The 18,724-nt window shown below is 48.5% G+C and overlaps 1 protein-coding gene across 1 annotated transcript in view; it reads right to left on the bottom strand.

Annotated features, from left to right (window-relative positions):
• Window positions 1-18,414, bottom strand: part of LOC139559150 (fatty acid-binding protein, heart-like) — a 19,680-nt gene extending 1,266 nt beyond the window's left edge. Inside the window, exons 1-2 of the mRNA XM_071374893.1 lie at window positions 18,230-18,414; window positions 15,044-15,216 (exon numbers count right to left, since the gene is read on the bottom strand). Coding sequence (XP_071230994.1) covers window positions 15,044-15,216; window positions 18,230-18,302 — 246 coding nt within the window. The 5' untranslated portion in view covers window positions 18,303-18,414. The remainder of the gene's footprint in view (window positions 1-15,043; window positions 15,217-18,229) is intronic.
• Window positions 18,415-18,724: the final 310 nt, after the last annotated feature.

Here is an 18,724-nt window from a genome sequence, read left to right on the forward strand (position 1 = left end):
CCACCTATCAAGAGTTACCGTCGCTAGATATGTGTGCCCACCTATCAAGAGTTACCGTCGCTAGATATGTGTGCCCACCTATCAAGAGTTAACGTCGCTAGATATGTGTGCCCACCTATCAAGAGTTAACGTCGCTAGATATGTGTGCCCACCTATCAAGAGTTACCGTCGCTAGATATGTGTGCCCACCTATCAAGAGTTACCGTCGCTAGATATGTGTGCCCACCTATCAAGAGTTACCGTCGCTAGATATGTGTGCCCACCTATCAAGAGTTATCGTCGCTAGATATGTGTGCCCACCTATCAAGAGTTACCGTCGCTAGATATGTGTGCCCACCTATCAAGAGTTACCGTCGCTAGATATGTGTGCCCACCTATCAAGAGTTACCGTCGCTAGATATGTGTGCCCACCTATCAAGAGTTACCGTCGCTAGATATGTGTGCCCACCTATCAAGAGTTACCGTCGCTAGATATGTGTGCCCACCTATCAAGAGTTACCGTCGCTAGATATGTGTGCCCACCTATCAAGAGTTACCGTCGCTAGATATGTGTGCCCACCTATCAAGAGTTAACGTCGCTAGATATGTGTGCCCACCTATCAAGAGTTACCGTCGCTAGATATGTGTGCCCACCTATCAAGAGTTACCGTCGCTAGATATGTGTGCCCACCTATCAAGAGTTACCGTCGCTAGATATGTGTGCCCACCTATCAAGAGTTACCGTCGCTAGATATGTGTGCCCACCTATCAAGAGTTACCGTCGCTAGATATGTGTGCCCACCTATCAAGAGTTACCGTCGCTAGATATGTGTGCCCACCTATCAAGAGTTACCGTCGCTAGATATGTGTGCCCACCTATCAAGAGTTACCGTCGCTAGATATGTGTGCCCACCTATCAAGAGTTACCGTCGCTAGATATGTGTGCCCACCTATCAAGAGTTACCGTCGCTAGATATGTGTGCCCACCTATCAAGAGTTACCGTCGCTAGATATGTGTGCCCACCTATCAAGAGTTAACGTCGCTAGATATGTGTGCCCACCTATCAAGAGTTACCGTCGCTAGATATGTGTGCCCACCTATCAAGAGTTACCGTCGCTAGATATGTGTGCCCACCTATCAAGAGTTACCGTCGCTAGATATGTGTGCCCACCTATCAAGAGTTACCGTCGCTAGATATGTGTGCCCACCTATCAAGAGTTACCGTCGCTAGATATGTGTGCCCACCTATCAAGAGTTACCGTCGCTAGATATGTGTGCCCACCTATCAAGAGTTACCGTCGCTAGATGTGTGCCCACCTATCAAGAGTTACCGTCGCTAGATATGTGTGCCCACCTATCAAGAGTTAACGTCGCTAGATATGTGTGCCCACCTATCAAGAGTTACCGTCGCTAGATATGTGTGCCCACCTATCAAGAGTTACCGTCGCTAGATATGTGTGCCCACCTATCAAGAGTTACCGTCGCTAGATATGTGTGCCCACCTATCAAGAGTTATCGTCGCTAGATATGTGTGCCCACCTATCAAGAGTTACCGTCGCTAGATATGTGTGCCCACCTATCAAGAGTTACCGTCGCTAGATATGTGTGCCCACCTATCAAGAGTTACCGTCGCTAGATATGTGTGCCCACCTATCAAGAGTTACCGTCGCTAGATATGTGTGCCCACCTATCAAGAGTTAACGTCGCTAGATATGTGTGCCCACCTATCAAGAGTTAACGTCGCTAGATATGTGTGCCCACCTATCAAGAGTTACCGTCGCTAGATATGTGTGCCCACCTATCAAGAGTTACCGTCGCTAGATATGTGTGCCCACCTATCAAGAGTTACCGTCGCTAGATATGTGTGCCCACCTATCAAGAGTTATCGTCGCTAGATATGTGTGCCCACCTATCAAGAGTTACCGTCGCTAGATATGTGTGCCCACCTATCAAGAGTTACCGTCGCTAGATATGTGTGCCCACCTATCAAGAGTTACCGTCGCTAGATATGTGTGCCCACCTATCAAGAGTTACCGTCGCTAGATATGTGTGCCCACCTATCAAGAGTTACCGTCGCTAGATATGTGTGCCCACCTATCAAGAGTTACCGTCGCTAGATATGTGTGCCCACCTATCAAGAGTTACCGTCGCTAGATATGTGTGCCCACCTATCAAGAGTTACCGTCGCTAGATATGTGTGCCCACCTATCAAGAGTTACCGTCGCTAGATATGTGTGCCCACCTATCAAGAGTTAACGTCGCTAGATATGTGTGCCCACCTATCAAGAGTTAACGTCGCTAGATATGTGTGCCCACCTATCAAGAGTTACCGTCGCTAGATATGTGTGCCCACCTATCAAGAGTTACCGTCGCTAGATATGTGTGCCCACCTATCAAGAGTTACCGTCGCTAGATATGTGTGCCCACCTATCAAGAGTTACCGTCGCTAGATATGTGTGCCCACCTATCAAGAGTTACCGTCGCTAGATATGTGTGCCCACCTATCAAGAGTTACCGTCGCTAGATATGTGTGCCCACCTATCAAGAGTTACCGTCGCTAGATATGTGTGCCCACCTATCAAGAGTTACCGTCGCTAGATATGTGTGCCCACCTATCAAGAGTTACCGTCGCTAGATATGTGTGCCCACCTATCAAGAGTTACCGTCGCTAGATATGTGTGCCCACCTATCAAGAGTTACCGTCGCTAGATATGTGTGCCCACCTATCAAGAGTTAACGTCGCTAGATATGTGTGCCCACCTATCAAGAGTTACCGTCGCTAGATATGTGTGCCCACCTATCAAGAGTTACCGTCGCTAGATATGTGTGCCCACCTATCAAGAGTTACCGTCGCTAGATATGTGTGCCCACCTATCAAGAGTTACCGTCGCTAGATATGTGTGCCCACCTATCAAGAGTTACCGTCGCTAGATATGTGTGCCCACCTATCAAGAGTTACCGTCGCTAGATGTGTGCCCACCTATCAAGAGTTACCGTCGCTAGATATGTGTGCCCACCTATCAAGAGTTACCGTCGCTAGATATGTGTGCCCACCTATCAAGAGTTACCGTCGCTAGATATGTGTGCCCACCTATCAAGAGTTACCGTCGCTAGATATGTGTGCCCACCTATCAAGAGTTACCGTCGCTAGATATGTGTGCCCACCTATCAAGAGTTAACGTCGCTAGATATGTGTGCCCACCTATCAAGAGTTAACGTCGCTAGATATGTGTGCCCACCTATCAAGAGTTACCGTCGCTAGATATGTGTGCCCACCTATCAAGAGTTACCGTCGCTAGATATGTGTGCCCACCTATCAAGAGTTACCGTCGCTAGATATGTGTGCCCACCTATCAAGAGTTACCGTCGCTAGATATGTGTGCCCACCTATCAAGAGTTACCGTCGCTAGATATGTGTGCCCACCTATCAAGAGTTACCGTCGCTAGATATGTGTGCCCACCTATCAAGAGTTACCGTCGCTAGATATGTGTGCCCACCTATCAAGAGTTACCGTCGCTAGATAGGTGTGCCCACCTATCAAGAGTTACCGTCGCTAGATAGGTGTGCCCACCTATCAAGAGTTAACGTCGCTAGATAGGTGTGCCCACCTATCAAGAGTTACCGTCGCTAGATATGTGTGCCCACCTATCAAGAGTTACCGTCGCTAGATAGGTGTGCCCACCTATCAAGAGTTAACGTCGCTAGATAGGTGTGCCCACCTATCAAGAGTTACCGTCGCTAGATATGTGTGCCCACCTATCAAGAGTTACCGTCGCTAGATATGTGTGCCCACCTATCAAGAGTTACCGTCGCTAGATATGTGTGCCCACCTATCAAGAGTTACCGTCGCTAGATATGTGTGCCCACCTATCAAGAGTTACCGTCGCTAGATATGTGTGCCCACCTATCAAGAGTTACCGTCGCTAGATATGTGTGCCCACCTATCAAGAGTTACCGTCGCTAGATAGGTGTGCCCACCTATCAAGAGTTACCGTCGCTAGATAGGTGTGCCCACCTATCAAGAGTTAACGTCGCTAGATAGGTGTGCCCACCTATCAAGAGTTACCGTCGCTAGATATGTGTGCCCACCTATCAAGAGTTACCGTCGCTAGATAGGTGTGCCCACCTATCAAGAGTTAACGTCGCTAGATAGGTGTGCCCACCTATCAAGAGTTACCGTCGCTAGATATGTGTGCCCACCTATCAAGAGTTACCGTCGCTAGATATGTGTGCCCACCTATCAAGAGTTACCGTCGCTAGATATGTGTGCCCACCTATCAAGAGTTACCGTCGCTAGATATGTGTGCCCACCTATCAAGAGTTACCGTCGCTAGATATGTGTGCCCACCTATCAAGAGTTACCGTCGCTAGATATGTGTGCCCACCTATCAAGAGTTACCGTCGCTAGATATGTGTGCCCACCTATCAAGAGTTACCGTCGCTAGATATGTGTGCCCACCTATCAAGAGTTAACGTCGCTAGATATGTGTGCCCACCTATCAAGAGTTAACGTCGCTAGATATGTGTGCCCACCTATCAAGAGTTACCGTCGCTAGATATGTGTGCCCACCTATCAAGAGTTACCGTCGCTAGATATGTGTGCCCACCTATCAAGAGTTACCGTCGCTAGATATGTGTGCCCACCTATCAAGAGTTACCGTCGCTAGATATGTGTGCCCACCTATCAAGAGTTACCGTCGCTAGATATGTGTGCCCACCTATCAAGAGTTACCGTCGCTAGATATGTGTGCCCACCTATCAAGAGTTACCGTCGCTAGATATGTGTGCCCACCTATCAAGAGTTACCGTCGCTAGATATGTGTGCCCACCTATCAAGAGTTACCGTCGCTAGATATGTGTGCCCACCTATCAAGAGTTACCGTCGCTAGATATGTGTGCCCACCTATCAAGAGTTACCGTCGCTAGATATGTGTGCCCACCTATCAAGAGTTACCGTCGCTAGATATGTGTGCCCACCTATCAAGAGTTACCGTCGCTAGATATGTGTGCCCACCTATCAAGAGTTACCGTCGCTAGATATGTGTGCCCACCTATCAAGAGTTACCGTCGCTAGATATGTGTGCCCACCTATCAAGAGTTACCGTCGCTAGATATGTGTGCCCACCTATCAAGAGTTACCGTCGCTAGATATGTGTGCCCACCTATCAAGAGTTACCGTCGCTAGATATGTGTGCCCACCTATCAAGAGTTACCGTCGCTAGATATGTGTGCCCACCTATCAAGAGTTACCGTCGCTAGATATGTGTGCCCACCTATCAAGAGTTACCGTCGCTAGATATGTGTGCCCACCTATCAAGAGTTACCGTCGCTAGATATGTGTGCCCACCTATCAAGAGTTACCGTCGCTAGATATGTGTGCCCACCTATCAAGAGTTACCGTCGCTAGATATGTGTGCCCACCTATCAAGAGTTACCGTCGCTAGATATGTGTGCCCACCTATCAAGAGTTACCGTCGCTAGATATGTGTGCCCACCTATCAAGAGTTACCGTCGCTAGATATGTGTGCCCACCTATCAAGAGTTACCGTCGCTAGATATGTGTGCCCACCTATCAAGAGTTACCGTCGCTAGATAGGTGTGCCCACCTATCAAGAGTTAACGTCGCTAGATAGGTGTGCCCACCTATCAAGAGTTACCGTCGCTAGATATGTGTGCCCACCTATCAAGAGTTACCGTCGCTAGATATGTGTGCCCACCTATCAAGAGTTACCGTCGCTAGATATGTGTGCCCACCTATCAAGAGTTACCGTCGCTAGATATGTGTGCCCACCTATCAAGAGTTACCGTCGCTAGATATGTGTGCCCACCTATCAAGAGTTACCGTCGCTAGATATGTGTGCCCACCTATCAAGAGTTACCGTCGCTAGATATGTGTGCCCACCTATCAAGAGTTACCGTCGCTAGATATGTGTGCCCACCTATCAAGAGTTACCGTCGCTAGATATGTGTGCCCACCTATCAAGAGTTACCGTCGCTAGATATGTGTGCCCACCTATCAAGAGTTAACGTCGCTAGATATGTGTGCCCACCTATCAAGAGTTAACGTCGCTAGATATGTGTGCCCACCTATCAAGAGTTACCGTCGCTAGATATGTGTGCCCACCTATCAAGAGTTACCGTCGCTAGATATGTGTGCCCACCTATCAAGAGTTACCGTCGCTAGATATGTGTGCCCACCTATCAAGAGTTACCGTCGCTAGATATGTGTGCCCACCTATCAAGAGTTACCGTCGCTAGATATGTGTGCCCACCTATCAAGAGTTACCGTCGCTAGATATGTGTGCCCACCTATCAAGAGTTACCGTCGCTAGATATGTGTGCCCACCTATCAAGAGTTACCGTCGCTAGATATGTGTGCCCACCTATCAAGAGTTACCGTCGCTAGATATGTGTGCCCACCTATCAAGAGTTACCGTCGCTAGATAGGTGTGCCCACCTATCAAGAGTTAACGTCGCTAGATAGGTGTGCCCACCTATCAAGAGTTACCGTCGCTAGATATGTGTGCCCACCTATCAAGAGTTACCGTCGCTAGATATGTGTGCCCACCTATCAAGAGTTACCGTCGCTAGATATGTGTGCCCACCTATCAAGAGTTACCGTCGCTAGATATGTGTGCCCACCTATCAAGAGTTACCGTCGCTAGATATGTGTGCCCACCTATCAAGAGTTACCGTCGCTAGATATGTGTGCCCACCTATCAAGAGTTAACGTCGCTAGATATGTGTGCCCACCTATCAAGAGTTACCGTCGCTAGATATGTGTGCCCACCTATCAAGAGTTAACGTCGCTAGATATGTGTGCCCACCTATCAAGAGTTAACGTCGCTAGATATGTGTGCCCACCTATCAAGAGTTACCGTCGCTAGATATGTGTGCCCACCTATCAAGAGTTACCGTCGCTAGATATGTGTGCCCACCTATCAAGAGTTACCGTCGCTAGATATGTGTGCCCACCTATCAAGAGTTACCGTCGCTAGATATGTGTGCCCACCTATCAAGAGTTACCGTCGCTAGATATGTGTGCCCACCTATCAAGAGTTACCGTCGCTAGATATGTGTGCCCACCTATCAAGAGTTACCGTCGCTAGATATGTGTGCCCACCTATCAAGAGTTACCGTCGCTAGATATGTGTGCCCACCTATCAAGAGTTACCGTCGCTAGATATGTGTGCCCACCTATCAAGAGTTACCGTCGCTAGATATGTGTGCCCACCTATCAAGAGTTAACGTCGCTAGATATGTGTGCCCACCTATCAAGAGTTACCGTCGCTAGATATGTGTGCCCACCTATCAAGAGTTAACGTCGCTAGATATGTGTGCCCACCTATCAAGAGTTACCGTCGCTAGATATGTGTGCCCACCTATCAAGAGTTACCGTCGCTAGATATGTGTGCCCACCTATCAAGAGTTACCGTCGCTAGATATGTGTGCCCACCTATCAAGAGTTACCGTCGCTAGATATGTGTGCCCACCTATCAAGAGTTACCGTCGCTAGATATGTGTGCCCACCTATCAAGAGTTACCGTCGCTAGATATGTGTGCCCACCTATCAAGAGTTACCGTCGCTAGATATGTGTGCCCACCTATCAAGAGTTACCGTCGCTAGATATGTGTGCCCACCTATCAAGAGTTACCGTCGCTAGATATGTGTGCCCACCTATCAAGAGTTACCGTCGCTAGATATGTGTGCCCACCTATCAAGAGTTACCGTCGCTAGATATGTGTGCCCACCTATCAAGAGTTACCGTCGCTAGATATGTGTGCCCACCTATCAAGAGTTACCGTCGCTAGATATGTGTGCCCACCTATCAAGAGTTACCGTCGCTAGATATGTGTGCCCACCTATCAAGAGTTACCGTCGCTAGATATGTGTGCCCACCTATCAAGAGTTACCGTCGCTAGATATGTGTGCCCACCTATCAAGAGTTACCGTCGCTAGATATGTGTGCCCACCTATCAAGAGTTACCGTCGCTAGATATGTGTGCCCACCTATCAAGAGTTACCGTCGCTAGATATGTGTGCCCACCTATCAAGAGTTACCGTCGCTAGATATGTGTGCCCACCTATCAAGAGTTACCGTCGCTAGATATGTGTGCCCACCTATCAAGAGTTACCGTCGCTAGATATGTGTGCCCACCTATCAAGAGTTACCGTCGCTAGATATGTGTGCCCACCTATCAAGAGTTACCGTCGCTAGATATGTGTGCCCACCTATCAAGAGTTACCGTCGCTAGATATGTGTGCCCACCTATCAAGAGTTACCGTCGCTAGATATGTGTGCCCACCTATCAAGAGTTACCGTCGCTAGATATGTGTGCCCACCTATCAAGAGTTACCGTCGCTAGATATGTGTGCCCACCTATCAAGAGTTACCGTCGCTAGATATGTGTGCCCACCTATCAAGAGTTACCGTCGCTAGATATGTGTGCCCACCTATCAAGAGTTACCGTCGCTAGATATGTGTGCCCACCTATCAAGAGTTACCGTCGCTAGATATGTGTGCCCACCTATCAAGAGTTACCGTCGCTAGATATGTGTGCCCACCTATCAAGAGTTACCGTCGCTAGATATGTGTGCCCACCTATCAAGAGTTACCGTCGCTAGATATGTGTGCCCACCTATCAAGAGTTACCGTCGCTAGATATGTGTGCCCACCTATCAAGAGTTAACGTCGCTAGATATGTGTGCCCACCTATCAAGAGTTACCGTCGCTAGATATGTGTGCCCACCTATCAAGAGTTACCGTCGCTAGATATGTGTGCCCACCTATCAAGAGTTAACGTCGCTAGATATGTGTGCCCACCTATCAAGAGTTACCGTCGCTAGATATGTGTGCCCACCTATCAAGAGTTACCGTCGCTAGATATGTGTGCCCACCTATCAAGAGTTACCGTCGCTAGATATGTGTGCCCACCTATCAAGAGTTACCGTCGCTAGATATGTGTGCCCACCTATCAAGAGTTAACGTCGCTAGATATGTGTGCCCACCTATCAAGAGTTAACGTCGCTAGATATGTGTGCCCACCTATCAAGAGTTACCGTCGCTAGATATGTGTGCCCACCTATCAAGAGTTACCGTCGCTAGATATGTGTGCCCACCTATCAAGAGTTACCGTCGCTAGATATGTGTGCCCACCTATCAAGAGTTACCGTCGCTAGATATGTGTGCCCACCTATCAAGAGTTACCGTCGCTAGATATGTGTGCCCACCTATCAAGAGTTACCGTCGCTAGATATGTGTGCCCACCTATCAAGAGTTACCGTCGCTAGATATGTGTGCCCACCTATCAAGAGTTACCGTCGCTAGATATGTGTGCCCACCTATCAAGAGTTAACGTCGCTAGATATGTGTGCCCACCTATCAAGAGTTAACGTCGCTAGATATGTGTGCCCACCTATCAAGAGTTACCGTCGCTAGATATGTGTGCCCACCTATCAAGAGTTACCGTCGCTAGATATGTGTGCCCACCTATCAAGAGTTAACGTCGCTAGATATGTGTGCCCACCTATCAAGAGTTACCGTCGCTAGATATGTGTGCCCACCTATCAAGAGTTACCGTCGCTAGATATGTGTGCCCACCTATCAAGAGTTACCGTCGCTAGATATGTGTGCCCACCTATCAAGAGTTAACGTCGCTAGATATGTGTGCCCACCTATCAAGAGTTAACGTCGCTAGATATGTGTGCCCACCTATAAAGAGTTAACGTCGCTAGATATGTGTGCCCACCTATCAAGAGTTACCGTCGCTAGATAGGTGTGCCCACCTATCAAGAGTTACCGTCGCTAGATATGTGTGCCCACCTATCAAGAGTTACCGTCGCTAGATATGTGTGCCCACCTATCAAGAGTTAACGTCGCTAGATATGTGTGCCCACCTATCAAGAGTTACCGTCGCTAGATATGTGTGCCCACCTATCAAGAGTTACCGTCGCTAGATATGTGTGCCCACCTATCAAGAGTTACCGTCGCTAGATATGTGTGCCCACCTATCAAGAGTTACCGTCGCTAGATATGTGTGCCCACCTATCAAGAGTTACCGTCGCTAGATATGTGTGCCCACCTATCAAGAGTTACCGTCGCTAGATATGTGTGCCCACCTATCAAGAGTTACCGTCGCTAGATATGTGTGCCCACCTATCAAGAGTTACCGTCGCTAGATATGTGTGCCCACCTATCAAGAGTTAACGTCGCTAGATATGTGTGCCCACCTATCAAGAGTTAACGTCGCTAGATATGTGTGCCCACCTATCAATAGTTACCGTCGCTAGATATGTGTGCCCACCTATCAAGAGTTAACGTCGCTAGATATGTGTGCCCACCTATCAAGAGTTACCGTCGCTAGATATGTGTGCCCACCTATCAAGAGTTACCGTCGCTAGATATGTGTGCCCACCTATCAAGAGTTACCGTCGCTAGATATGTGTGCCCACCTATCAAGAGTTACCGTCGCTAGATATGTGTGCCCACCTATCAAGAGTTACCGTCGCTAGATATGTGTGCCCACCTATCAAGAGTTACCGTCGCTAGATATGTGTGCCCACCTATCAAGAGTTACCGTCGCTAGATATGTGTGCCCACCTATCAAGAGTTACCGTCGCTAGATATGTGTGCCCACCTATCAAGAGTTACCGTCGCTAGATATGTGTGCCCACCTATCAAGAGTTACCGTCGCTAGATATGTGTGCCCACCTATCAAGAGTTACCGTCGCTAGATATGTGTGCCCACCTATCAAGAGTTACCGTCGCTAGATATGTGTGCCCACCTATCAAGAGTTACCGTCGCTAGATATGTGTGCCCACCTATCAAGAGTTACCGTCGCTAGATATGTGTGCCCACCTATCAAGAGTTACCGTCGCTAGATATGTGTGCCCACCTATCAAGAGTTACCGTCGCTAGATATGTGTGCCCACCTATCAAGAGTTACCGTCGCTAGATATGTGTGCCCACCTATCAAGAGTTACCGTCGCTAGATATGTGTGCCCACCTATCAAGAGTTACCGTCGCTAGATATGTGTGCCCACCTATCAAGAGTTACCGTCGCTAGATATGTGTGCCCACCTATCAAGAGTTACCGTCGCTAGATATGTGTGCCCACCTATCAAGAGTTACCGTCGCTAGATATGTGTGCCCACCTATCAAGAGTTACCGTCGCTAGATATGTGTGCCCACCTATCAAGAGTTACCGTCGCTAGATATGTGTGCCCACCTATCAAGAGTTACCGTCGCTAGATATGTGTGCCCACCTATCAAGAGTTACCGTCGCTAGATATGTGTGCCCACCTATCAAGAGTTACCGTCGCTAGATATGTGTGCCCACCTATCAAGAGTTACCGTCGCTAGATATGTGTGCCCACCTATCAAGAGTTACCGTCGCTAGATATGTGTGCCCACCTATCAAGAGTTACCGTCGCTAGATATGTGTGCCCACCTATCAAGAGTTACCGTCGCTAGATATGTGTGCCCACCTATCAAGAGTTACCGTCGCTAGATATGTGTGCCCACCTATCAAGAGTTACCGTCGCTAGATATGTGTGCCCACCTATCAAGAGTTACCGTCGCTAGATATGTGTGCCCACCTATCAAGAGTTACCGTCGCTAGATATGTGTGCCCACCTATCAAGAGTTACCGTCGCTAGATATGTGTGCCCACCTATCAAGAGTTACCGTCGCTAGATATGTGTGCCCACCTATCAAGAGTTACCGTCGCTAGATATGTGTGCCCACCTATCAAGAGTTACCGTCGCTAGATATGTGTGCCCACCTATCAAGAGTTACCGTCGCTAGATATGTGTGCCCACCTATCAAGAGTTACCGTCGCTAGATATGTGTGCCCACCTATCAAGAGTTACCGTCGCTAGATATGTGTGCCCACCTATCAAGAGTTACCGTCGCTAGATATGTGTGCCCACCTATCAAGAGTTACCGTCGCTAGATATGTGTGCCCACCTATCAAGAGTTACCGTCGCTAGATATGTGTGCCCACCTATCAAGAGTTACCGTCGCTAGATATGTGTGCCCACCTATCAAGAGTTACCGTCGCTAGATATGTGTGCCCACCTATCAAGAGTTACCGTCGCTAGATATGTGTGCCCACCTATCAAGAGTTACCGTCGCTAGATATGTGTGCCCACCTATCAAGAGTTACCGTCGCTAGATATGTGTGCCCACCTATCAAGAGTTACCGTCGCTAGATATGTGTGCCCACCTATCAAGAGTTACCGTCGCTAGATATGTGTGCCCACCTATCAAGAGTTACCGTCGCTAGATATGTGTGCCCACCTATCAAGAGTTACCGTCGCTAGATATGTGTGCCCACCTATCAAGAGTTACCGTCGCTAGATATGTGTGCCCACCTATCAAGAGTTACCGTCGCTAGATATGTGTGCCCACCTATCAAGAGTTACCGTCGCTAGATATGTGTGCCCACCTATCAAGAGTTACCGTCGCTAGATATGTGTGCCCACCTATCAAGAGTTACCGTCGCTAGATATGTGTGCCCACCTATCAAGAGTTACCGTCGCTAGATATGTGTGCCCACCTATCAAGAGTTACCGTCGCTAGATATGTGTGCCCACCTATCAAGAGTTAACGTCGCTAGATATGTGTGCCCACCTATCAAGAGTTACCGTCGCTAGATATGTGTGCCCACCTATCAAGAGTTACCGTCGCTAGATATGTGTGCCCACCTATCAAGAGTTACCGTCGCTAGATATGTGTGCCCACCTATCAAGAGTTACCGTCGCTAGATATGTGTGCCCACCTATCAAGAGTTACCGTCGCTAGATATGTGTGCCCACCTATCAAGAGTTACCGTCGCTAGATATGTGTGCCCACCTATCAAGAGTTACCGTCGCTAGATATGTGTGCCCACCTATCAAGAGTTACCGTCGCTAGATATGTGTGCCCACCTATCAAGAGTTACCGTCGCTAGATATGTGTGCCCACCTATCAAGAGTTACCGTCGCTAGATATGTGTGCCCACCTATCAAGAGTTACCGTCGCTAGATATGTGTGCCCACCTATCAAGAGTTACCGTCGCTAGATATGTGTGCCCACCTATCAAGAGTTACCGTCGCTAGATATGTGTGCCCACCTATCAAGAGTTACCGTCGCTAGATATGTGTGCCCACCTATCAAGAGTTACCGTCGCTAGATATGTGTGCCCACCTATCAAGAGTTAACGTCGCTAGATATGTGTGCCCACCTATCAAGAGTTAACGTCGCTAGATATGTGTGCCCACCTATCAATAGTTACCGTCGCTAGATATGTGTGCCCACCTATCAAGAGTTAACGTCGCTAGATATGTGTGCCCACCTATCAAGAGTTACCGTCGCTAGATATGTGTGCCCACCTATCAAGAGTTACCGTCGCTAGATATGTGTGCCCACCTATCAAGAGTTACCGTCGCTAGATATGTGTGCCCACCTATCAAGAGTTACCGTCGCTAGATATGTGTGCCCACCTATCAAGAGTTACCGTCGCTAGATATGTGTGCCCACCTATCAAGAGTTACCGTCGCTAGATATGTGTGCCCACCTATCAAGAGTTAACGTCGCTAGATATGTGTGCCCACCTATCAAGAGTTACCGTCGCTAGATATGTGTGCCCACCTATCAAGAGTTACCGTCGCTAGATATGTGTGCCCACCTATCAAGAGTTACCGTCGCTAGATATGTGTGCCCACCTATCAAGAGTTACCGTCGCTAGATATGTGTGCCCACCTATCAAGAGTTACCGTCGCTAGATATGTGTGCCCACCTATCAAGAGTTACCGTCGCTAGATATGTGTGCCCACCTATCAAGAGTTACCGTCGCTAGATATGTGTGCCCACCTATCAAGAGTTACCGTCGCTAGATATGTGTGCCCACCTATCAAGAGTTACCGTCGCTAGATATGTGTGCCCACCTATCAAGAGTTACCGTCGCTAGATATGTGTGCCCACCTATCAAGAGTTACCGTCGCTAGATATGTGTGCCCACCTATCAAGAGTTACCGTCGCTAGATATGTGTGCCCACCTATCAAGAGTTACCGTCGCTAGATATGTGTGCCCACCTATCAAGAGTTACCGTCGCTAGATATGTGTGCCCACCTATCAAGAGTTACCGTCGCTAGATATGTGTGCCCACCTATCAAGAGTTACCGTCGCTAGATATGTGTGCCCACCTATCAAGAGTTACCGTCGCTAGATATGTGTGCCCACCTATCAAGAGTTACCGTCGCTAGATGTGTGTGCCCACCTATCAAGAGTTAACGTCGCTAGATACACACACACTCTATACATTACACACTCACCCTATCACGAGTAACCATTCCTCAACAATAAGACATTGTGTGTCTTTCTGTTCACTCAGATCATGCTCAGTTGCCTTTCTCCCCCCTCCCCTCTCTCTCCCCTCTCTCTCTCCCCTCTCTCTCTCCCCTGTCTCTCTCTCTCTCTGTCTCTCTCTCTGTCTCTCTCTGTCTCTCTCTGTCTCTCTCTGTCTCTCTCTCTCTCTGTCTCTCTGTCTCTCTCTCTCTCTGTCTCTCTCTCTCTCTGTCTCTCTACCCTTTCTCTCTCTGATCGATGTAGCATTTGTCTCTTGTCACACAGCTACAACTCATTATCCTTGACCTCTCACCTCTTATCTTTGACCCCCTCAACCCTAACTGACCCACCCAACAATGCAAAGCCTCTGTCTCTGTCTGTCTGTTTGATCCAGGTAGTAGGTCTGTTTTCAAATCCTTGGCTCTCCTACTGAGACCTCTGATGGATATCATAGCAGATACAACCATTTTGCTATAATCCATCATACTTAACCTCTCGGCCCCTAACCCCTGACCTCTGACCTTTCACCCCATTATAAGGATACACACTCGTGACAACTCTTACGATGCGTTATAACGGCCTCATAATGCGTATTAGCTGTTAAGTTTAACGCGTCAGCCATAAAAATTTGAAAAACATATCGTTGCTACCACCACCATAATGTATGACTATAATCAGCAGCTAGCCATCTAGGACTTAGGTCAGTCTCTTTGCGCTCGTGACCTCTTACCTTGACCTTCCTGTCGTCGGCGGTGGTCTCGTTGAACTCCTCTCCCAGTTTGAAGGAGATCTCGGTGTTCTTGAAGGTGCTCTGTGTCTTCAGGGTGACCGTGTCTCCCGCTACCTCGATGACGGTGGTGGGTTTAGTCATACCGCCAACCTGGCGGGTTGCAAAGCCCACACCTGTCAATCAAAAAACACATCAGACTTCAGATTCGGGATAAGACTATTATAGCCTAGCTATCTCATCTTGATTAGAAATACACTTTAGATTTAATCTGGATGTTTAGTTATATACTGCTGCTGCTGCTGCTGCCAATGCGGCCCCACCCTTAACGTTGACATTCATTTCTGAGGAAAAACCCAAATTCAATGAACGAAATCACCAACACTTTTGGGATTCATGATGTGTAACTGACTGTTTCACAAGGCCATAACAACCTATTGTAACTATGGTGACTATAGGTCAAAAAGAGAACAAACCGTACTAAAGGGAACAGACACACATAGTCTACACACACATAGACACACACACACACACACACACACACACACACACACACACACACACACACACACACACACACACACACACACACACACACACACACACACACACACACACACACACACACACACACACACACACACACACACACACACACACACACACACACACACACACACACACACACACACAGACTAATCTCTAGTTTGTGTGTTTTTCTTTAAATATTCAGCCAAAGTCATCAGAGCCGTTGACCGGGTTGAGTGTGGAGGGGTACGGTCTAGAGTACAGTCCTTCTGCCCTCAACTGAAGTAACGTTTCTGTCACAGTCGAGTTTATCTCCCAAGGCTAAACCATGACACACTCATACAACAAACAGCCTGTGTGTGTGTGTGTGTGTGTGTGTGTGTGTGTGTGTGTGTGTGTGTGTGTGTGTGTGTGTGTGTGTGTGTGTGTGTGTGTGTGTGTGTGTGTGTGTGTGTGTGTGTGTGTGTGTGTGTGTTGCCTGTGATCAGGAGAGTTGGGTCTGGGGTTGGGGGTCATTACCATGGTGACAAGCGCAGACACGTCGATGCTAATAACGCCCATCGGTCACCAAACAGGGGTCGCACACACACACACACACACACACTATGTTAATATTCAACCCCTCCTCACAATGCTAGCTTCAGACAAGGAACGCTCTTTCAGAGAATTTCACCCCTTTGTGTGTGTATGTGTGTGTGTGTGTGTGTGTGTGTGTGTGTGTGTGTGTGTGTGTGTGTGTGTGTGTGTGTGTGTGTGTGTGTGTGTGTGTGTGTGTGTGTGTGTGTGTGTGTGTGTGTGTGTGTGTGTGTGTGTGTGTGTTTATGGTGCAGACCATAAAGAGCTTCTCACAGTGGAGGCATATCCCCCTTCCCCATTTAAAGTCTCTCTTTCTTCTCCTCCCCCCTCCCTGTCTCTCTCTCTTTCTTCTCCTCCCCCCTCCCTCGCTCTCTCTCTTTCTTCTCCTCCCCCCTCCCTCCCTCCCTCCCTCGCTCTCTCTCTTTCTTCTCCTCCCCCCTCCCTCGCTCTCTCTCTCTCTCCTCCTCCCCCTCCCTCTCTCTCTCTCTTTCTTCTCCTCCCCCCTCCCTCGCTCTCTCTCTTTCTTCTCCTCCGCCCTCCCTCCCTCGCTCTCTCTCTTTCTTCTCCTCCCCCCTCCCTCGCTCTCTCTCTTTCTTCTCCTCCTCCCCCTCCCTCTCTCTCTCTCTTTCTTCTCCTCCCCCCTCCCTCGCTCTCTCTCTTTCTTCTCCTCCCCCTCCTTCTATCTCTCTCTTTCTTCTCCTCCCCCTCCCTCTCTCTCTCTCTTTCTTCTCCTCCCCCCTCCCTCCTTCTCTCTCCTGATTTTCTATCTCCATCTTTTTCTGTTCCAGTGGAGGCTGGTGGGAGGGGCTATAGAAGGATGAGCTCATTGTATTAGCTGGAATTAAATAAATGGAACGCTATCAAACATATGGAAACCACATGTTCGGCTCCGTGCCATTGACAATACAATGAGGCCGTCCTTCTGTAGCTTCTCCCACCAGCCTCCGCTGTTCTGTTCCTACTTCTCTCTCTCTCCTTCTGTCCCTTTCCCTCTCTTCCCTCTTCCTTCTCTCTCTTTTTGCAATTGTCCCGACCACACCCAGTCTCCCCATGCCTGACATTAACGTCTGCATTGTCCCTTTAAAGAGACACTTTGGGTTTGTGGCAATGAAGCCCTTTATCTACTTAATATGAACTCTCTGTGTCCAGTATGAAGGTAGTTAGAGGTAGTTTTTATGTCTCTGTGTCCAGTATGAAGGTAGTAAGAGGTAGTTTTGGCGAGCCAATGCTAACTAGCGTTAGCACAATAACTGGAGGTCTATGGTATCTACTAGCATGCTAGCAGTTACCATAGACCTCTAGTTATTGCACTAACACTAGTTTGCAATTACGCTAATGCTAGTTAGCGATTTCCTTCAAACTGCACACAGAGACATACAACTGTTATCCATGAGTTCCTCTGACTCTGGGGAAGTAGATGAAGGGCCTCATTGGCTCCCGAGTGGCGCAGCGGTCTAAGGCAATGCATCTCAGTGCTAGAGGCGTCACTACAGACCCTGGTTTGATTCCAGGCTGTATCACAACCGGCCGTGATTGGGAGCCCCATAGGGCGGTGCATAATTGGCCCGGGTTAGGGTTTGGTCGGGGTAGGCCGTCATTGTAAATAGGAATTTGTTCTTAACTGACTCGCCTAGTTAAATAAGGTTAAAAAAATGTCAAAATCCTGCTTTATCCCTTTAAACACACATGCTCTGCTACTTACACACACACACACATGCTCTGCTACTTACACACACACACATGCGGGCGACCACACACACATATGGTGGGCGTGCATAAATACACACACCTGCGTGTGTGTGTGTGTATGTGTTCACAAACACACACACATCTGCACAAAAATACACAAAAGAGGCTGCACACAAACACCTTTAAGTATTGATGAACAGTCACACCCTTCTCACAAGTGTACACATACACCAGCAGGCAGGCAGGGAGGAAGGGAGGGAGGGAGGGACGCACACCCCATGCTTTACCACTTTACTGTTACTCGACACACACCCGCATGTATAAAACACACACACACACACACACACAAACACACACACACACACATACACACACACACACACACACACTGCTCACCCAGGGCCTTCATGTATTCATCAAAGTTCTTGCTCTCCTTCAGGTTCCATGTGCCTGCGAATGCATCAGCCATGATAGCAGTAGTGTGGAGAAATGAGAGGCCAGCAAGAGAGAGAGAGAGAGAGGAGGGAGAGGAGGGAGAGGGGCAGAGAGAATGGAGTCAGCACCACTGCTATGCTGCAATCCTACTGGTCGGCTTAAGACCGGCTGTTCGTGATGTCATCACTCTGAGAGGGAGAGAGGAGGGGAGAGGACAGACAGACAGACAGACAGACAGACAGACAGACAGACAGACAGACAGACAGACAGACAGACGTCCCCTCGACAGACAGACAGACAGACAGACAGACAGACAGACAAACAGACAGACAGACAGACAGACAGACAGACAGACAGACAGACAGACAGACAGACAGACAGACAGACAGACAGACAGACAGACGTCCCCTCAGCCAGCTGGTTCCCGGGCTCAGTTCACAAACAGACCCCACAGAG

Source organism: Salvelinus alpinus, chromosome 29 (assembly GCF_045679555.1).
Source record: "Salvelinus alpinus chromosome 29, SLU_Salpinus.1, whole genome shotgun sequence".
NCBI lineage: Eukaryota > Metazoa > Chordata > Actinopteri > Salmoniformes > Salmonidae > Salvelinus > Salvelinus alpinus.